General features: G+C 38.5%; 1 protein-coding gene across 5 annotated transcripts in view; it reads right to left on the bottom strand.

The window, feature by feature from the left end:
• Nucleotides 1-22,557, bottom strand: part of MMADHC (metabolism of cobalamin associated D) — a 42,079-nt gene extending 19,522 nt beyond the window's left edge. Inside the window, exons 1-3 of one of the 5 annotated variants that reach the window (XM_080798077.1) lie at nt 22,428-22,557; nt 21,841-21,900; nt 16,581-16,725 (exon numbers count right to left, since the gene is read on the bottom strand). In XM_080798077.1, coding sequence (XP_080654203.1) covers nt 16,581-16,725; nt 21,841-21,849 — 154 coding nt within the window. In that variant the 5' untranslated portion in view covers nt 21,850-21,900; nt 22,428-22,557. Of the gene's footprint in view, nt 1-16,580; nt 16,726-21,840; nt 21,901-22,154 lie in introns of all 5 variants that reach the window. The other 4 variants (XM_080798081.1, XM_080798079.1, XM_080798078.1 and 1 more) reach the window with 4 other exon arrangements.
• Nucleotides 22,558-22,888: the final 331 nt, after the last annotated feature.

Raw genomic sequence — 22,888 nt, 5'->3', positions numbered from 1 at the left:
AGGAAACCATCAACATCCTTGAGAATACAGACAGCAACCTCTGTGACCTCAGCTGCAGCAACTTCTTCCTAGAAACATTGCCAAAGTCAAGGGGAGCAAAGGCAAAAATGAACTACTGAGACTTCATCAAGATCAAAAGCTTTTGCACAGCCAAGGAAACAGTCAACAAAACCAAAAGAAAACTGACAGAATGGGAGAAGATATTTGCAAATGACATATGAGATAAAGGACTAGTATCCAAAATTTATAAAGAACTCATCAAGCTCAACTCCAAAGAATAATCCAATAAAGAAATGGACAGAAGATACGAACAGACATTTCTGCGAAGACATCCAAATGGCCAACAGACATATGACAAAGTGTTTAACTTCACTCGGGATCAGAGAAATACAAATCAAAATCACAATGAGATACTACTTCACACCAGTCACAATGGCTATAATTAACAAGCCAGGAAATGACAGATGTTGGCGAGGATGTGGAGAAAGGGGAACCCTCCTACATTGTTGACGGGAATACAAGTTGGTGTATCCACTCTGGAAGAGTATGGAGGTTCCTCAAAAAGTTGAAGATAGAGCTACCCTATGACCCAGCAATTGCACTACTGGGTATTTACCCCAAAGATACAAATGTAGTGATCCAATGGGGTACGTGCACCTGAATGTTTATAGCAGCGATGTTCACAATAGTCCAACTACTGAAAGAGCCTAGATGTGCACCAACAGATGAGCGGATAAAGAAGATGTGGTATATATATACAACGGAATACTATGTAGCCATTAAAACCCCCGAAATTTTGCTATTTGCAACACCATGGATGGAACTAGAGGGTATCATGCTCAGCGAAATAAGTCAATCAGAGAAAGACAATTATCATATGATTTTACTGATATGAGGAATTTGAGAAACAAGATAGAGGATCATAGGGGAAGGGAGGGAAAAATGAAACAAGATGAAACCAGAGAGGGGGACAAACTAGAAGAGACTCAATCTCAGAAAACAAACTGAGAGCTGCTGGAGGGGAGAGGGTTGAGAGGGAGGGGGTGGCTGGGTGATGGACATTGGGGAGGGTATGTGCTTTGGTGAGTGCTGTGAATTAAGACTAATAAATCAGACCTGTACCCCTGAAACAAATATTACATTATATGTTAATTAAAAAAAAAAAAAAAGTGTCTGCCTTTGGCTCAGGTCATGAACTTGGGTCCCTGGGATCAAGCCCCAACCTGGGCTTCCCGCTCAGCAAGGAGTCTACTTCTCTCTCTGCTTCTACCTCTCCTCCTTGACCCCACCGCTCATGTGTTCTCTAAAATAAAATCTTAAAAAAAATTCTTTCTCTTCCTCTCCTACCCATGCTCACATGCTTTCTCTCTTGCAAATAAATAAATCTTAAAAAAAAAAAAAATCGTACACAATGATCAAGTGTGATTTATTCCAGGTACGCAAGTGTGATTCAGTATATGCAAATCAAAGTGATACATCACATCAAGAGAAAGGACAAAAACCATATGATCATCTGGACAGACACAAAAAAGCATTTGGAAGAGTACAACATTCTTCATAATAAAGTCTCAATATACTAGGTTCAGAGGGAATGTATCTCAACATAACAAAGGCTATCTTCATTCTCAATGGTGAAAAACAGAGCTATCTCTCTAAAATCAAGAATAGGATGAGGATGTCCACTCTCAACAGTATTCTTCAATATTATATTGGAAGACATAGCCAGGGCAATCAGGTAAGAAGAAGAAATAAAAGGTAACCAAACTAGGAAAGAAGATGTAAGATTTCCAGTATTTGCAGCTGACATAATACCATATACAGAAAACCCTAAAGACTCTACCAAAAAAATACTATCCTGATAATTTAGTAAAGTTGCAGGACAGAAAATTAATATAGAGAAATCTGAATTTTCTGTACACTAATAATGAAGTAGCAGAAAGAGAAATTAAGAAAACAATCCCATTTATAAGTGCACCAAAAAGAATTAAATACCTAGGAATAAGCTTAACCAAGGAGGTGGAAGATCTGTACACTGAAAACTTTAAAACACTGATGAAGGAAACTGAGACTATCTCAATTAAATGGAAAGATATATAATGTGCATGAATTGGCAGACCCAATATTGTTAAAAATTTCCCTATTACCCAAAACAATCCACACCTTTAAAGCAATCCTCATGAAACTACTAACAGAATTTTTCACAGAACTTAAGAAAATAATCCTAAAATATTTATGGAACCAAAAAGAAACTGAATAGAAAAATCAACCTTCAGAAAGAAGTACAAAGCTTGATAGCACAATCTTAGAATTTGAGATATGCTACAAAGCTGTAGTAATTAAGACAGTATGGCAGTGGCCGAAAAAAAAAAGACACACAGATCAGTGCAACAGAGTAGAGAGCACAGAATTAAATGCATACTTACACGGTCAAATAACCTATGACAAAACAGGAAGAACATACAATGGGGAGGGGTGCCTGGGTGGCTCAGTCGATTATGCATCTGCCTTCAGCTCAGGACCTAATCCCAGGGTCCTAGGATCTAGCCCCACCCTCAGGCTCCCTGATCAGCAGGGAGTCTGTACCTTCCTCGTCCTCTGCCACCCACTTGTGCGCTCTCTCTCTCTCTCACTCAACAAATCTTTTTAAAAAAAAGAATATATAATGGGGAAAAGCCAGCATCTTCAACAAAGGGTGCTTGCTTTGCTGGACACCCTTTGTGGACACCTACATGCAAAAAAATGAAACTGGACCACTTTCTTATACCATATATAGAAACAAACTCTAAATGGATTAAAGACATAAATGTGAGACCTGAAACCATAAAACTCCCAGAAGAAAACATTGGCAGTAATGTCTTTAACACCCATTGTAGAAACATGTTTCTAGATACGTGTCCTAAGGCAAGGGAGACAAAAGCAAATGGAACTACTGCTACTAGACCAAAATAAGGTTTTGCACAGAGAAATGAACCATCAACAAAGCCAAAGGACAACCTACTGAATGGGAGAAGATATTTGCAAGTGATATATCCAATACAAGGTTAATATCCAAAACATATAAAAAAACTTATACAACTCAACACCAAAAAAATTTCAAATGAATCCAATTAAAACTGGGCAGAGGACCTGAACATTTTTCCACAGACACATACAGATGGGCAATAGACGCATGAAAAGATGCGCCACATCACCAGTCACCAGGGAAAGTAAAATGACAATCACAGCTATTACAATATACCTGTCAGAATGGCTACAATCAGAAACACAAGAAATAACAAGTGTTGGCAAGAATGTGGAGCAAAAGAGGAACCTTCGTGCACTGTTGGTGGGAATGCAAACAGGTGTGGCCACCGTGGAAAACACTATAGATGTTCCTCAAAAAATAAAAAAAATAGAATTACCAAATGATCCAATAATTCTACTACTGGGGAGTTAATCCCTCCCCACCCCCTACCAAAAAAACACCCCAAAGCCCAATTCGAAAAGATACAGACACCCTTCTATTTACTGCAGCATTATTTATAATAGCCAAGATATAGAAGCAACCCACGTGTCCATCCACAGATGAATGGATAAAAGAAGGTGTGGTGTATACATACAATGGAGTATTACTCAGCCCTAAAAGAGGATGAGATCTTCCCATCCGCAACAGCATGGATTGACCTAGAAGGTACAATCCTAAGTGAAGTAAGTCAGTCAGAGAAAGACAACTATCATATGACTTCATCCAGTCATTGAACAACATGTCACATTGAACAACAACAACAACAAAAAACCCAAACCTGTGAGTACAAAGATCCCCTCTGGTTGCCAGAGGGGAAGCTGTTGGGCCATTAGGTGAAATAGACAAAGGGTTCAAGGGTACATTTATCTGGAGGAGCACTGAGAAATACAGAGAACTGATGAATCATCATAGTGTACACTGACACTAATAGAACACTGTATGCTAATTATACTTGAGTGAAAAAAAAAAAAAGCTATTTTAAGTAATATGAATTCCATATCTAATGTCATACAATCTTAACATAAATGACCAGAGACTGAAGCTGTTCAGAGTTAAATCACTGGTATGGTCAAAAGGAAGACTGTTTTGGCAAAGAGGAAACAAGCTGGGAGAGAGACAGGGAAACTGCTTTTTTTTTTTTTTCTTGCAATAACTAGGTTATAATAATAAGATCTGTCCTCTATTAAGCCCTGGTGAGTTAAAAATACCTTTGCAGAGTCAAGTGGTCACTCATGGGAAATAGATGAACTCTCCTGGGACACTGGGGTATGAATTAGTGACCTGGAAGAGGCAATTAATCTCAAATGGGTGAGCACTTGGCTTTCAGACTGCTCTGTATTCATATCCCTATATGATCACACATAGGTCAACATGCAGTGTATGTTGTTTTATGTACCTAAACCCAAAGCTCTACAGTGGTTCAAGACAATAAAGTCTCCATGTGGCAAAAACTGTTTCAGCATATTGGAGAAAACCTGAACACTGTTCAAAGAGTCCACAATGGAGATACAACACATATTAAAATTGAGACTATCAAAAGCTTTAGGGACTTTGTTACAGAAGTCTGTAGTTAAGGTAAACTCCTCCAAGCGAATTAGAGGTGTGGCAATAAAGTGAAAAAGATGTGCTAGTCTACCTAGGGCTAACAATTCCTGGCCCGCTTCTCAAATTAATCCTGTTTTTCACTTAAAATTAAGTTTATTTTCACTGGCAAGTTAAAGACTCTGGAAGTTGAGGGCAGCCATTAGCTGTTGGCCTTTCCACTATGCCTCTCCATCTCACAGTGCAAAATAAGCTAATCCTAAAAATCCCTGTCCTTTCACATATATACAAACAAATACACAGTGTGTGTGTGGGGGGGGTGGGGACAAGCTTGTGAACACTTTGTGAACAGAAAAACTTCCCAGGGAAGAGCAAAATAGGCATACACACACACACACGATATGTTTATCTAATTTAAAATATCACATTCAAAGGTATCCACGTGAACATCTCAAATGGAAAAGAATCTCTAATTTTGCACTTGGGATTTTGCCAACTTTATCCAACCCTCTGCTCCTAGATGTTTCAAATGATGGAATGCAGTGATACATTGCACCAACAGATGTCACCACCTAATTGCCTAGAAATTCCTCAAATTTGTATCTTGGGAGTTTTGCAAAGAATTTGGGCCTTCTGATTCTGTAAATGTCCTATCTTATCAATCCTGCCAGTTTCAAATTTGAACTATTCTGTTCAGAGAGAGAGGTTTTCATACATTGATAGTGACTTGGTTGGCTGGTTGGTCCCTAATGTTATTACCCAGATGCCATTATTTGGTCTATGGAACTAATTATAGTATCCTGTAATAGAAAATGAATCTCCAGTGTAGTAAGTCAAACTGTTCAATACAGGTCTTCCCCCCCCATTTTTAAAATTGTGATTTTCTGTGAAAGTTCAGTTTGTCTAATGCAGGCTAATCATGGCTGGAATTATGATAGGGAGGACGACTCCTAGCTATTAATAATTAAAGAAAGGGCCAGAGATGAGACCTGGTGTAGGTGGTCAAATTCATCCTCACCAGCAAGACAACCAAAGAATCCTGGAGTAATCAGGGAATGTTTGATTTAGCCAAAAGATATGATGTGTATATGGTCTCAGGTTTCCAATTAATTTCCAGTTGTTAAATACTTACTTGCTGCCTCCTGGCTCCATCAAAAGAGGTTTTATCTTTGAAACATTATGAAAGTAAAAAGTCAATGAAAGTAACTGCTGGGTTTTGGAACTGTAGTAATATATTATGGCTTTAGGGTCATTAAAAACAGACAATACTGTGGATTATGGGAAAAAATGAACTGATGGGATTTTTTTTTTTTTTATATTATTCTGTATTTGGGACAAGGCACTGATGATCCAAAGTGTCTATGAATCATAAAAGAAAAGTTAAAGTTGTAATTATTTTAAGAATTTATATTCTAATTCTTTGAAAAGTAAGGTATGTGGGAATAGACACATTCATTAAACTTTAAGGTCACGGTAAGTAACAGAACCTTACATTATAAAATAATTTATAGCCTTGCAGGTAAGAAAGGAAATAGGCACAGAGATATTGATGCATCTTGGGTGTCTGAAATCATCTAGTCCTGCCTTTTATTTTTTTAGATGAGAAAATGCAAGACTTGAGAGTCTTAAGTGATTTGACCAAGGTCAGACTAGAATTCCCATTTGCTGGGTCTTCGCTGAACTACTTCTCTAATTGGCAATTTCTAATAACTCAGCCAGGTGGTTCTGAAATTAACATTTTTCTTCTGTAAAAAAGAATTTTCAAGCATGGAATGAGCTTTTGTAAGATTAATTTTCCTTACATCATCATCTATTTTTAATGCAATCTTAATCTTCCACTTTTCAGAGAGCAAACTTTAAGTTGTTCACAATACCCTTACTTTATTTGAGCAGCTCTACTTCATTTATTGTATCAGTGATGACAGAAATGGTAAGTTCTGACTAATGATGGTGCTAGAAGTAATAGAGAAAGAAAGGCCAATATTGCTGATGTTAATAAAACACTGGATTTGCTCAGTAATGCTTAGGCTTTATAATTATTCAAGTAGGCTATGAGAAAGCACCTTTATTGTTGAAATTCCTTATTCAATAATGTTATGATCTGAGAACTCCTGGTTTTTCCATTGACATTTCTTTTACTGCATGCAAGATCTCGTAGGAATGCAACTATCACATTATACCAAAAGGGACAACTGAGATCCTGAGTGCTATTAATTTGATCTTGAGCAGTAATTTCAAGAATTGTGTTATACATGGTGAGATATATTTCTTAAGTTACAGCATGCCCTCTGCTAGTTACAATCACTGCCTGCTGTCACTATATAATTACAAAAATCATTCCACAGTTTTGTAAAATTTGTAATCCCCAGGCTTTTTAAATAATGAGCCCCAATATATGTGCACTCTGACTGAATAAAGTTCAAATTTTTATACTGATGCCCTTTATGTCTGCTCCAATTCACTGAGCTTACTACATGACTAGTCTTTGGAGGAGACAAAATTTGTGCTGGCCCATGAGGCAGGTTGGATTTGAATAGTGAGAAATAGTGAGAAAAGAATACTCCAGGCCCTAGGAATGTTCTGTGAAGAAGAACATACGGCTGTGAGTGCACTGCTTTGCCTAGAGAATCCTCGACATGCAAGGGAGGAAGAGGAGGCTAGCAAAATAAGCTGGGACTAGACTGAAAGGATTTTCTGTCCTAGAATGACAAGTCTGCATTACCTGTGATAGCATTAGACTTTGAAAGTTGTTGGGTAGGAGAATACTTCCATAAACTCAAGTTTGAAAAGATAAATCTGCTGGCATAGGGCATAAATTGTAGGAGAGAAGTATGAGCAGACCACTACTGTAATGGAGAAGATCAAAGGTAAGAGAGGCCTGAATTAGGGCAGTAGCTGTTAAAAATGAGAGGAGTCTTCCAAAAGTAGAATTAAAAGAAGTTGGTGGCTGACTGCTCCCTTGCTTTGCTCCCACATCCTCCCAACATCTAGCAATCCAAACAGATGACATCAGTTTTTAGCCTGGACGATCCATGATATAATATTAACAATAATAATAATAATAGCAACCACATTTCCATGGTGCTTACTGGATGCCCAGCACTTGTCTAAGGGCTTTACATGTAATAATTTCTTTAGCCGTCATAATAACCCCATGACATCAGTAGTAGTATTTCCACTGCACAGATAGGAAACCTGAAGCTAATAGAGGTTAGAGGATGTGTTCAGTCACAGAATCATGAGGGACAGACAGGACTGGAATACCAGTGATGTGGCCCCAGAATCTACTGCCTCTCCTGATGGTCCCATTAGCAAGTACTCCCTTGTGGGTTTTAGCTCTTTTAACTTTAAATGTGTTGATGGGGGAAATGGTGGTGAATATTCAAATGGGAACATCTAGCTGGGAGGGGAGATGGGAATCTAGAACTCGGAGGTCAGTACTGAGGAGACAGAATTGAATGCAAGGTTTACCTCACTCAACTAACCTGAATCCCTGAAAGTCTCCATTACTGAATTTGACATTAGAATTTAACCCACTGTTTGGCTACTGTGGACACTGCTGCTATGAACAGTGGGATGCATATGGCCCTTCTTTTCACTACATGTGTATCTTCAACAGACAAATGGATAAAGACGATACTACATTTATACAATGGAGTATTATGCCACCACCGGAAAGGATGAATACCCAATTTTTGCACCAACATGGATGAGACTGGAGATTATGCTGAGGTAAATAAGTCAAGCACAGAAAGTCAATTACATATGGTTTCACTATTTGTGGAATATAAGCAACCATGGAGGACATTAGGAGAAGGAAGAGTAAATGAAGGGGGAGATAAGAGGGGGAGACAAACCATGAGAGACTATGGACTCCAAGAAACAAACTGAGGGTTTTAGAGAGGAGGGGGTGGGGGGATGGGTTGGCCCAGCGATGGGTATTAAGGACAGCACATATTGCATGGTGCACTGGGTGTTTTATGTAAACAATGAATCTTGGCACACTACATCAAAAACTAATAACGTACTATACAGTGACTAACATAACATAATGAAAAATACAGAAATAAAGAATGAATGAATGAATGTAACCCACTGATTTTCTATACTCCAGGGGAGGGGACCTGATGGAGTTGGTAGTGAGACAATAAAGATTTTCAGCTCCGGGGCGCCTGGGTGGCTCAGTGGGTTAAAGCCTCTGCCTTCGGCTCGGGTCGTGATCCCAGGGTCCTGGGATCGAGCCCCGCATCGGGCTCTCTGCTCAGCAGGGAGCCTGCTTCCTCCTCTCTCTCTGCCTGCCTCTCTGCCTACTTGTGATCTCTCTCTGTCAAATAAATAAATAAAATCTTAAAAAAAAAAAAAAAGATTTTCAGCCCCATTGGATATAGTGCCCACAGACTTCCTCATCAGAGCTCGCAGGAGTAAGGGTCTGCTTATCTTTTGTTCTCTCACACTGCAGTTCTAATAATCTGCTACTGGATCAAGTACTATATTCATTTCCATTTGGTTCTAGGAAATCAGGTGACTCATGATATTTTCATGCTCATTTTAAAAGTTCTAAACTGCTTTAGGCTTCTGAAAATCTCAAACATCATGCCACAAAATACTGAGTTCCAGTATCTAGACATCATCAGGAAATCAAAGAACTGTGTAGCATCATGGCTTTAGAAAAAAAAAAAAGAGCTTTGCACAACACCTGGGTTTGGACCTTAGTTCTGCCACTCGTAAGTTTTCCATTCTTGGACAAGTTACTTTCTGTCTGTAATAACACCTATCTAATGGGAGTACTGTTAGATTTAGAGGAAATGACATACATGAGTCATTTCTTAAATTTCCCACGAAGAAGGTCTGTAAGTTTGAGCTGCTATTATTATCTGATCTCTAAAGATGTACACTTTTATGGACATAGAAGCAGTAAAAATTATCCCCCAAATGGATTTCCCTAAAAATGTAATACAACCACTTCAAGGGATGGGTGACAGGATATTTTAGTACTTAATCTAACTACAACTTTGGAGAGGGAACTATACCATCACACACAATTCAGGACATCCAAAACAAACAAGCAAATACTCCCACCAGCCATTAATACACAGATAGAGTGTTAACGGAGGTAATCATGGAATTCACTGCTTTAGATTTATTCAGCCATTACATGCCCAGAAACATTCATCAGAAATTGTTGACTGCTCTTTTAAATAGTTTTCCTTTAGTTAGGTGGGCAGTACTTCTAAACCCAACACACAAACGCTGGATCCAACAGAATTCTATGTCAAATATTTAAAAAGATCTACACATACACTGGCTTTAAGAAAAACAGAGATTTGAAAAGTATATTTATAGGGACAGATGCTGTTTGTTTGTGTAGCCAAGTCTTAAAAAGTCCTACCTGAGGCAAAATAGTTCCCTTTGGGGAGATTCTGCTAGGTCATTGTGCAGGCTGGACCCTTTGTTCAGGTCTATTGTGATGAATCTATTTATAAGTCAGTAAGGGATAGAATTAACAGTTTTCTGCACAGACGTTTTCTGATGAAATTTACACAAGTATCTCATTTAATATTCACAAAACAGTATGGGGTAAGTGTTCCTATCTCCAATTCATGAGGAGGAAATCAAACTCAGAAAAAAAAAAAAAAATTAAGGACACAAAGTTTTTAAGTAATGGGCTAGGATCCCAAACCCAGGTTTTTTTCAATATGAAAGTTCCCTTCTTTCATATTACATTGCTTTATGAAAATTACTGGCCAAGATTCTCACTTTTGGCAATAGCTTTTGTATTAAAATATACAGGGAGGAAGGGCTGTTGATGATGGGAGTGATTTAAATGTCCTTTGAAGTGATTTCAGGGGTGATTATTTTTAGGTATTTTTTAGGTCATAAATGGAAAGACATGATGGTACAAGAATATATGGCAGGCTGTTCAGAGTATGTTTTGCTGCCTTCGGAAACTGCAAGTTCCAGATGCCATTGAGTTCTGGTTTTAGAAGATCACTATTCTCAGACCCACTAATAAAATGTAGATGAAACTAAAATTCTTAATATTGCAACCCCCAGAATGATTCCTAAATAGTGGAAGATCTTTATCATATATAATTCATATCCTGTTCGACATAGGCAAATACTTTCATGGTTTATCAAGATTCAGAATATTAAAATACCTTTACCAGAATTTCGCTATTTACAAATTGATCATCTGAATGAATCAGAAAGAAATGTACTGATGGTAGTCTTGATAAGTATGAATGGTTCTGGTTGCTCTAAAAAAAAAATTACCGACATTTATGTGCATGTGTCCAAACACATATGCACAAATTTGATTTCTTACTGATATTATTTTATTATTTAAAATATTTGGACGGTTAGAGTTACCATGAGATTCTTTTAATCTGTTGTAATTCTATGTGTCTTTAATCATATTTTAGCTAGTATTCAAACTAAACTTTTAAAGTTTGGAAGCAGAAACCCTGTTGTTATAAGTTAGTCATCTCTACATTTAAGAAATATATTTCAACGTGGGTTTTTTTTTTCATGCAATAGGCCTCCTTTCACAATAATGTTTTTAAATGCATAAAGTACACATATTAAAAAGTTGATTAATCATTAATACATATATCAAAATATTTTTAGAAGTTGTGATAGAATATACGAACTTCTTATGAAGGTTTAGTATTACAAGATATGAAATACTGACAGTACAAACGGTCTTGATATATTGGCAACAATTAGAGTGTCCCCAACTTAGGATTCACCTCAGGATTTTGGACTTTACTATGGTTCAAGAGCAACACACATTCAGTAGAGACCACACTTCAGCGAATTCTGAATTTGGAGCTTTCCCTGCACTAGGGATAGGCAGTACAATCTTCTCTTGTAATGCTGGGCAGTAGCAGTGAGCCTCAGCTCCCATATGGCCACTTGATGATGAGGACAAACAACCGATCCACTTACAACTATTCTGTACCCATACAGCCATTCCGTGTTTCACTTTCAGTACAGCATTCAAGCTATCACATGACATACGCAACACTTCATTATACAACATACTTTGTGGGAAGATGATTTTGCCCAGCTGTGGGAAAATATAAGTATTCAGAGTAAGTGTAATGAGTACAGTTAAGGTAGGTGAGGTAAGCTGTGAAGTTCAGCAGGTAAGGTGTACTAAGTGCACTCTCAATTTATGCTGTTCAACTCATTCAACTATGTTCAACGGATTTATCTGGACATAATGCCATCCTAAGTCAAGGAACATCTTTAATGTGATAGGAAAAGATCTGTTCTCTATTGGTGACAAGTCCAGCAACTGCTAATCACACTGGACATGTTGCCTATATCCATAATGAAGACATGCTAAATTTCAGCGGAATGTTAGTAAAAAGATAAATGTAATCTTTTCCACCCAAATTCATCCTATGCATGGACCCCACATCCAGAAAGCCTGTAAGTAATAGGTTTTCTAAAAGTTTGTATCAACAATGATTATTTGCTGTTATTGTTTACTATGGGGCTTCGACTACAGTATCTTCATAATATTTAAAGTAGACTAAACATTTTTAAAGAACAAGCAGGCACATGTTTTGGTGTCTAATGTGGTGGAAGGCTTATTTCTCAGGCATAGAACACTAAGGCAGGTGGCTCTCCTCCGTCATGTAATTCAAGGGCCCAGATTTCTTCCCATTCACATCTAGGGCCTTGGTGTTGTCTAAATTCTGCAGATAGAAGGGGAAGAGGGTGTGAAACCAGCACTCCAGCTTCTTAAAAAGCTTTGGCCCAGAGTTCACCTCCCTCCCCCCAAAAAACATTTCCTTTGGCAAGAATGAGTCATATGGTCCCATCTGGGCATTACTTCCCAGTAACAACTCTATACAGTGGAGTGGAGAGCACAAAGTTTGGGTGGACAATTAGCTGTAGCTACCACAAGTTTTCTCTTAGAGCCTTTGCACGGTAGAGCTGGGGGAAGTTTTCCTAATACTGTACCATCCTTCACATTCCTAAATGAACCCTACTTGTTTTTGGTGGATGGTGGTTTTTCTAAGTTGCCAAGCTGGAGAGGAAAAACAAACAAAAGCAACTGGCAGGTCTTGCTCTGCAAATGGAAGCACCTTAGCTGCAAACCTAGGAGTCATCTTTGAGCTGTCCTTCTCTTTCCTCCGCAAAGGTCATCTATCAGCTGCTGCTCCCTATTTCTATCTCCTGAGTACTACTTAAATCCCCCGCCACAGCCTCACTTCAGAGCCTCATCAGTTCCTTCCTGGATGACGTCTACAACAGCCTTCTGACTGAGCATTTGGTCTACAGCTTTGTCCTTCTTCCAGGGCCATCTTCTCTACCAAGGTTCTCAAATTCTGAAAACGTCATACCTCTCTTAGTAAACAAACCGAACATACATTTCAACACGTGCACTTTGACTTCGTTATAAGTCATGTATGCTTACTCTTTCACCATTACGTTTGTCCTAAAATGCTATGATATTAAAATATATATAGAAATAGAGTTTTTTTTTTTTTTTTTTTTAGATTTTGTTCATTTATTTGACGGACAGAGACCACTAGTAGGCAGAGAGGCAGGCAAAGAGAGGAAGGGAAGCAGGCTTCTGTTGAGCAGAGAGCCCAATGCGGGACTCGATCCCAGAACCCTGGGATCATGACCTGAGCTAAAGGCAGAGGCTTTAACCCACTGAGCCACCCAGGCGCCCCCAGAAATAGGAGTTTTAACATGCTCTTCTCCACCCAGTGGATTACTTGATACACAACTGTATCAGTCTGGGTTCTGTCCGGTCTCTTAAAACGCTACAATATTACACGACTGAGGGGTTAACAGAAGAATTACAGCTCACCTGGATGAGGCAGAAGCTGGGAAGTGAAAGTCTGTCTGCAAAGGGGTAGTCAGAGTGACAGAAAACAGTCACTTTCTCAACTGGAAGCATAAAACCTGGGGTTTACAGGAGTCTGAGGAGCAACGGGTCTGACCACGACGAGGCCAGTGAAATGGGCGCTCCCACACAGGGCTCCTGTAAACACTTATACAGGACTGTCACCGTGACTCCCACAACCTTCTGAGTATAATGCACTGCGTTTCACCTGGGCCTGCTAAATCTCCACAAGCTCCTCTCGTCACAGAGCTAATGCTTAACTACTGGGAAGGCCATAAGGGAAATCTGCTTCCCAGCCTTAGGAGATGACACATGGTGGTGTCAGCTGACAACAAGCATTCCTATACAACATACTTGGAACACGGCCACCTCGGGATGGGGACGGATACTCTAATCTGGACTGAGTGCGATTTTTCTGAAATGCATCAGATTTTGTCTTACCCCAAATCCTTCCATAGCTTCCTTTTGCCTCCAGTTTTTTGTTTTTGCTTCTAGTAGTTTTTTAATGATTTTAGCCTTGCAAACCTTTATTTGCATACTTACATGTGAGTGCATAAACAAATAAAATATAATTCTTATTGTAAGTTTTGGTTGAGTAGTGGGAGGATGTTGGAAGCCTCTGCTATACCCTTGTCTTTCATAGTTTCCCCTTCTAGGGAAATATCCAGAGCCCCACGGAATTTCTTTAGAAGTCACCACTCTAAATGGTGACATCCAAAGTCATCAGCATGGTGCATAAGGCCCTCCTGTTATCATCAGCCTCCTGCCTACCTTTCAGTTAATTTTCTAATAGCCTTCAGGCCACCCTGCATGGCAGCAGTCCCAATATAATTAGTCATATCTTAAAGCTTTCCCTTGGCATTTCTGCTCTCCTTTACTTGGAATGCTTCTTTACCTTGTCTGTCAGGTATATTTGTATTCACAAATCATCACTACCTCCAGATCATTTTTTGTGACCCAAACAACCTTCTCCCTCTGAGTACAACATGCAACACAAAGGAGGGCTCTAGAGTGCTTTCTGTCATGAGTGGAGCTACCTCCAAAAATTCTCCCTAAAATACATAATAATATCTCCTATCTCACTCTTCATTTCTCTATCGGTGAGTAATTAGAATCACACACATACGGTATACAACTTCGTTTCTGGTGTTGTTTTAATGCTATATAGTTTTACCTCTGCTTTTGTGCGCGCGTGTGTGCGAGTTTGTCAAAACCAAGATCCTTTTAGAAGTTTCTCATTGTGAGGTATCTCACTTTTGGAGAAAATTGAAATCATTACAAAAATCACAAAACAAGCATTCTGTAAGCCTGATATTAATAAATTCATACTACAACATTCTCACACCAGTTAGAATTTCTAGAATTAAAATTAAAAACAGTAAGAAACAAGCATTGGAGAGGATATCAAGAAAAGGGAACCCTTGCGCTCTGTTACTTGGGAATGTAAACTGGTGGAACCACCAGGGAAAACAGTATGGAGATTCTCCAAAAAATTAAAAAGAAATACCAGACAATCCAGAAATTCCACTGTTAGGTATTTACCCAACAAAAATAGTCATGGTAATTCAAAAGATATATGTAGTTCTATGTTTTCTGCATCATTATTTACAACGGCCAAGATATGGAAGCAACCTGTTTACTGACAGATGATGAATAAAGAACACGTGTGCGCACTGTATAGACACACACAATGGACTATTACTCAGCCATAAAGAATTAAATCTTGCTCTTTGCAGCAACATAGATAGACCTGGAGGGTATTATGATCAGAGAAATCTGTCAGAGAAGAACAAATACTAAGTGATTTCACTTACATGTGGGACATAACAAATTACCAAAGAAATAATAAAGCAAAAAGCCAGAAGATACTAATAGATACAGAGAACAAACTAGTAGTTGCCAGAGGGAAGGGGCATTGGGAGAAGACCAAATCATGATGTTGATTAAAACAGTTATAACATAATTTTCAGTTATAACATAAGTATGTAATGGAGATTAAAAGTACAGCACAGGGAATATAGTCAGTAACACTGCAGTAAAGTTGTATAGTGACACATGTAACTATACTTATCATCGTGAGCACTGTGTAATGTATAAAATTAATAAATTACTATGTGGTACACTTGAAACTAATGTAGTTTCAGTAAGTATTTACGCTTCAGTAACATAGACAGTAATTTCCTGGACACAGGCTATGGAAACTTTTTTCCAGATAATATTTCTCCTCTGCAAGAGAAAGAAAAGCAAAATTAAACTACTGAGACTATACTGAAATAAAACATCTTTGCACAGTCAAGGAAACAATCAACAACAAAAAAAGGCAACCTACTGAATGGGAAAAGATATTTGCAAATGCTGTATCTGATAAGGGGTTAATATCCAAAATAGATAAAGAACTTAAACAACTCAACGCCAAACCAAACCAGAAACCTACTGAAAAAATGGGCAGAGGGCATCAGCAAACATATCTCTAAGGAAGACATACAGTTGGTGGGCACATGAAAAAATGCTCAATATCACTAATCATCAAGGAAAGGCAAATCAAAACCACAATGAAACATCACCTTATACCTGTCAGAATAGCTAAAATAAATACAAGAAATAACAAGTGTTGGCAAAGATGTGGAGAAAAAGAAACTCTTGTGTACTGTTTGTGGGAATGCAAACCATGCAAACACTGTGCAAAACAGTATGAGATTTCTTAAAAAATTAAAAGACAAAGTTAGCAAATGATCCAATAATTGCAATACTGGGTATTTACCTAAAGAAAATGAGAACACACAAAAAAAGATATACACACCCCTGTATTTAACACAGCATAATTTAGAATAGTCAAGATATGGAAGTAATCCAAATATCCATCCACAGAAGAATAGATAAAGATGTGGTATAAATACACAATGGAATATTACTCAGCCATAAAAAATATCGAAATCTTGCTATCTGTAGTAACATAGATGGATGTACAGGGTGTAATAGTAAGTGAAATAATTTAGTCAGAGAAAGACAAATACCATATGATTACATTCATATAGAATTTAAGAAAAAAAGAAAAAAAAGGACAAACAAAAACAGTCTTTAATACAGAGAATAAACTAGTAGTCGCCAGAAGGGAGGTGGGTGTTTTGCAACAAGTATAAGTAAATCATAATAACGTTTACTTACATATATCTGGAGGTGCAGGGGCCACATGAGACTCATCAGAACCTGAAGATCCTGCAGTTGAAAAGGCTTTGGGATTGACAACCCTTTTAACTAAAGAGCAAAATCCTGGGAGATAGGAAACCAGTCTGGCTCTATTACAGAGCACCTAAGAATAACACAAAAATTAACATTATTTGTTCTGGATATATGTGTTATACTTACATAGACAATCTGGCAAATTCTCACTCTGCAATGTATCTTTCAAAACAAATTTTATTCTATTACTGAGCAACTACCATACAACAAGCATTATGTATATAATTTTAAAAACAAAACAAAAAAACCAAATAATTTACTTTGTGTAAAAGTATATGGCCTTTCCAAAAAAGGGTAGAATCAAGAGTGCCACACAAGAGAGAACAGGAACCTCTAAAAGTTGCCCTATTAGGGAACAACATTAAAAAGGTAGTATAAATAAATTTTTCTATTATTAAGGAAACTTCAACACCTTTAGTACACAGCTTTGTGCTAAATTTTTTGCTCCTTTGTTCATTTCCTGGACTCTGAGGTCAGTTGTAACAGGTGACTGTGTAAATGTCCTTCACACATAAACTTCTAGCAAAATGCTTGGGTCAGATATAATTCGTACTTTCATTATTTTTTAAAGATATTTTTATTTATTTGAGAGAGAACGTGGGCGCGCGCGCACACACACACACACACACACACACACAGGAACACAAAGGGGGAGGTGCAGAGGGAAAGAATGAATCTCCAGCAGACTCCCCACACATAGCTGGATGCAGGGCTTGATCTCAAGACCCTGAGATCATGACCTGAGTGGAAACCAAGAGTCTGATGCTTAACTGACTGCCCCGCATCAGAGTAATTTAATGCAGGGGTTGGCAAAGTATAGCTGAATACACCCTGCTATTTTAGTAAATAAATTTTATTCTAACATTGCCATACCTATTTATTTATGTATTGTCTGTAGCTGCTTTCATGCCATAATGGCAGAGTTAAATAGTTGCACAGAGACTATATGGTACAGAAAGCCTAAAATATTTACTTATCTGTTCCTTCACATTAAAAAACAAAAATGCCGGGGCACCTGGGTGGCTCAGTGGATTAAGCCTCTGCCTTCAGCTCGGGTCATGATCCCAGGGTCCTGGGATCGAGCCCCACATCGGGCTCTCTGCTCAGCAGGGAGCCTGCTTCCCTCTCTCTCTCTGCCTACTTGTGATCTGTCAAATAAATAAATTAAAAAACAAAACAAAACAAAACAAAATGCCAACTCTTAATTTAGTAGAAAATATGTAAGAACAAATACCATATGACCTGTGAAATGCTATTAAAAGATTTAAACAATTAAGAGATCCTTGAGAGAGGAGGAAAAAGTTTCATAGAGAATATACTAGGTTTTGAAGAAATAGCAGAAATTTGCAGAGGAAAGGGGCATTTCAGTGAGTGACTTTCTGGAACAAACGTACAGTCATAAAAGGTATATTCAAAAGGTGATAAATTCAGTTAGGTTAGATATTTAAAGGAGTGCAGTAAAAAACAGGCTTGAAAGTGAAATTGTGGGCAATTATAAAAGGCTTTATATCTGACACAGTAAAAGGCTTGTTACAAGACAACAAATCAGAATTCTAATCTGGAGTCAGGGAAGAATAGAGGGGTAGAATGTTTTTAGGAATGTACCACTTAGGGCAGGATGGACTGGAGTGGGATTAGAGAATGGGGATTGCTGTGGTATGAAAATTAGGTACCAGGATGTTGAAATAGTCTAGCCATTTGATACTCTAGCATCATTCTTTTTCCCTTTCAAAAAGTAGTCTGAATTCCAACCCATGTGTTCTGACTTTTATCATAAGTAAAAGAGAACATTCTAACTTATTTTTCTACCTCTGGAATTTCTTACTAACTTTACGACCTTTCCCTTTTCAATTCTTTTAGTCACATAAAAATACCTGCAGCATTTCCCACATTTCTCTGCCTTCTTTTATACTGCCATAAGATTTCTTCCACTAAAATGTCCTTTTCCCTCTCCTCCTAGGTCTAGCAAATTTCAACTCTATCTTCAAGACCTGGATAAACAGAACCCTCTCCGAAGTACAAGGCCTGTCTCCAAAAAATGGCCACCTGCCTTGGGTCAGGACCCAACCTGCCCAAATAGATAAATAAATGTGATAATTATTACATTTTAACCTACTAGACAAACTTAGACTTTCGGGTGTTTCTATAATTTAAGTTTACGTTTACAAATGAAGACATTTACATTTAACAGAATATGGCTCAGGATCTAAAGGCAATATAAAATTTTAAACCCCAAAAGTATTTTGGGCAAGGCCTCAAAATAGTAACAGGCTCAACAGAAGATTATCTGAAAGGGGCAATATTAAATAGCAAATACTCAACAGATGTTAGTTACTGTGGGCTAGGTTCTGTGCTAAGTACTTTACATGCACTGTTTTACTAATCTGCACAAAATACTTCCATATACCATTAAAATTAAAGTATGATTATCAAAATATTATTTTTGATAATAAACTGCTTCACAAGCAGAAAGGAGAAGTAGTATTATCCAAATTATTTTAACAACTTCCCAATATTATTAGGAATTATTTTAGTCCGTGAATGCCAAGGCCATTAGATTCTACTTTAGATTTCTTCCTTGATGGTAAAGCGTTGAACAAAAGTTATAATAAAATGTGAGTTTTGTTGCCCATCTAAGAAAACCTAATCACCGAGTTTCATGTTACTTTATTTATATTTCATTTTAATGGCAAAATAAGCCAGTATCTAATTTGTCCACTGAAAGGAATAGCTGATGACAGTGTTAATGTGTTTCAAGTTTCCCTTTTAACCTACAGGATCCTCAAATTTGTTACTTGGCAGATTTTATGACATTGGGTCAGCTGATAAATATAACTAAATATGACACCCAATAAATAATTCAAAAATTAGTATAGCCTGTTTATTTTAGTATGAGGATAAGTACAATTTTATATATGACTACTTCAAACCTAGGATTTTAGACTTGGGAAGATGACAGGTTATCAAATATAATTTTAAAGTCTTTACTAGTGTAAATAGAGAAACTGTCTTTTAGACACTATTTTAGGATTAAGTCCTGCTTTTGGTCATGTGAGTAGAATACAGGTTCTATACCAAAGACTTAGAACTGGTTGTCTAGGAAATTCATCTATACCCATCAAGAAAATTCATTCATATCCAGCTACAGACATTTCTGTGTAGTCCACACTATTATAAAAAAAAAAAATCTGAATTGGATCTAAACATTGAGAAATTACAGATTTCACACAAGAAGTCCAGATTTTTGGCTATTCCTGAAAACTCAGAAGAGCTGGCAGCACTAGATTCATATTCCCAAATGGCATTAGTTAGCAATAAATCACCGTAGCTAAGGAAAGGCTGCTCCTGTTATATCAAAAATGAGAATTTCAGTTTGTCAAAGTTCCCACCGAGGCATCTTGATTTACCTGTCCAGCTTCTGAAGCATGGACATTCATGACTCTTGCTATGTATGCTAATTAAGTAGGTGAAGACACACATACTTGCATATTTCCTAACTGACATTCAGTATTTACAATGCATATAATCACAAATTTTTAAAGTATATTTGAATATTAAGATTCCATATGAGGGGCGCCCGGGTGGCTTAGTGGTTTAAAGGCTCTGCCTTCAGCTCCGGTCATGATCCCAGGATCCTGGGATCCAGCTCCACATCAGGCTCCCTGCTGAGCAGGGAGCCTACTTCCTCCTCTCTCTCTCCGCCTGGCTCTCTGCCTACTTGTGATTTGTCTGTCAAATAAATAAATAAAATCTTAAAAAAAAAAAAAAAGATTTCATATGAACTTCTTTCTAACAGTAAAAGATCTGTGAAAGCATCTTTCAAAATACTCACCCTGCTGATCTAATTCATTTAAATAAAAATAAAGCCAGGTTAAACATTAGCATTCTATTCTAGTTACTTTGAGAGTACCCCATGCTTCTATTACAACATTCCCTTTCTGGGGTTCTGGCTAAGTAAAAATTCATGTTAAAATGGGGCCCAAAGGGCGCCTGGGTGGCTCAGCGGGTTAAAGCCTCTGCCTTCAGCTCAGGTCATGATCCCAGGGTCCTGGGATCGAGCCCCGCATCCGGCTCTCTGCTCCGTGGAGAGCCTGCTTTCTCCTCTCTCTGCCTGCCTCTCTGCCTACTTGTGATTTCTGTCTGTCAAATAAATAAATAAGTAAAATCTCAAAAAAAAAAAAGAAAATGGGGTCCAAAACTAGTGGTCTACTTTTATGACTTGACCCTACAGTCACGTCATTAGACTCTTAACATATCATGTTCAATTACACCAATATTATCCTAATTGTTGCCATATTAATCCTCCTAACACAGCTTTGATTAAAATTTTGATCACAATTTAAAGAATCAAATCTAAATACTGAGTGTGACATTCAAGCTATTACTCGATTCCAACTCCACAATACAACCTTATTTCCCTCTAATCTCTTTAGATATCTAACATTGCAGAATGCGGAAATGACTTCTTGATTTTTGAAAGGGGAGATGTCTCTGAATATGTCTGATTCTTCCATTCAAGTCTTCCGTTATCTAAATCCTACCACCTTTCAAAACTCAGATTAAATGCTTCTCTGATTAAGTGATCCCGAACCCCTTGTTTCTTCTCTTCACAAAACTTTGAATCTGGATGTACTTTTGTGTAGCTTTTAAGAAATAATTACTCTACACTTTTATTATAGCTATTTCATGTACTTCTACTGTCCCCTACTATATGAAGTCCTTACAGTAGGATGAGTCTAAACTGGAGACTTACAATCAATATTTCTGGTCTATGTGAATCATATCTCTTGCTCTCATTTTGTAGGATTTGGAAGGTTACTCGCTTGACTGAAGCTGTTAAAAACCTTCAGTTTAGCTAACAAAAGAAAAAATAGTTTAAAAATAGATCCTAAATATTTACTCAAAAGGTCTTTCAAAAATATTGAAAGGTTGTTGGCACTGAATTTATTTCCAAAGATGAATTTGTAGAAACAAGTACACGAGTGTCGTAGAAAACCTTTGTGTTCAAAACTACCTTCGAAGCATACCAACATAATTTCACACCCCTTGCTTCCCTTGACATTTTTCATACAACTACGTCTAAGTACAAGAAACATGCCACCAATGTTATCATAATTAAACCCGTCCCTCCATTTTCTAACAAGTTCCCAAACCACTATACTGCGTAAGAAACTAATTTACTCACAGTGGCCATTTCCAGTGGGGACGGCAGACGCAAATTATCTTCCCTTTCGTAAAGTTATTCCTGAGAACGTACAAAACAAAACAGGCCAGTGTGCGATTAAGCTGTAATAACACACAACTCGGGTAACGTCCACTATCTTCTACCATGTGTTACTCCGCCACGACCAAAGTCCAAGCTCCCCCTAAAATCCAAGGCCAGAATTGGCCTCCAGTCCCTACCGGGCACAGATCCCTGCCCAGAGGAGGCCGTGAAGTACCCAGCCCTCCCGTTTGTGCCCCCACCCCTCCGCCCCGGCCCCCGCAAGCAACTCGGACCAGATGCGGGCGGGGAACGAGGAGCCGAAGGCCTAGACAGAGTTCCGAGGGTCGAAGCGGGCATTTTAACACAAATCAGGGGGGGTCTGACCACAGCTCCAAACAAGGGTTCGAACGGAGCTGACGGTGAGGAAGCGAGAAGAGCCTGCAGACGGAGTGACAGGACTCGGGAGACCGACAGGGACCCTGTCGGAACAGGGGCAATACCGAATACCGTGGCACCAAAAAGACGGCGAATCTGGAGAAGCTAAAGCGGGCGGAAACCATCCGTACCAGTCCCGCCGCCGCCTCCAGCTGTCCCAGACCCTCACTCTTTGCGCCGTCAAAATGGCGGCGGCGGCGGCAGCAGGGGTAGCGTTAGACGCTGGCCAGTGACCAGGCTGAGGAAGTTGCTCCCGAAAGCACCGATGGGAAGGATCGTCGAATTAATGATGCGCACGCGCACAATAGGACTATAGAGCCTACCTTCTATTGGATAGTCGCGGGCAAACATGTAGGAGGAGAAAAGGTGAGGTGGGGTGACGTGGAAGGAGGAGGGTTCCTTATCTGGGTTGAGGGCTCGTTCTGTTTCTTTCATTAACTCATTGGTCCATTTGCTAGATTCCTCCACCACAAGGCTTTCTTACTGCCGCCAAGAGATACAATCTTAACTTCCTTATATCATAGTTACTAGTTTTTCACGAATCACTGTTTTCGAGCATAGGACACTTAGGTTTTTCTATTTATGTCCCCGG

The sequence above is a fragment of the Martes martes genome, assembly GCF_963455335.1.
Source record: "Martes martes genome assembly, chromosome: 3".
NCBI classification, from domain to species: domain Eukaryota; kingdom Metazoa; phylum Chordata; class Mammalia; order Carnivora; family Mustelidae; genus Martes; species Martes martes.
The sequence above is the reverse complement of the archived record's forward strand: the minus strand, read 5'-3'. Positions and strand labels throughout refer to the sequence as shown.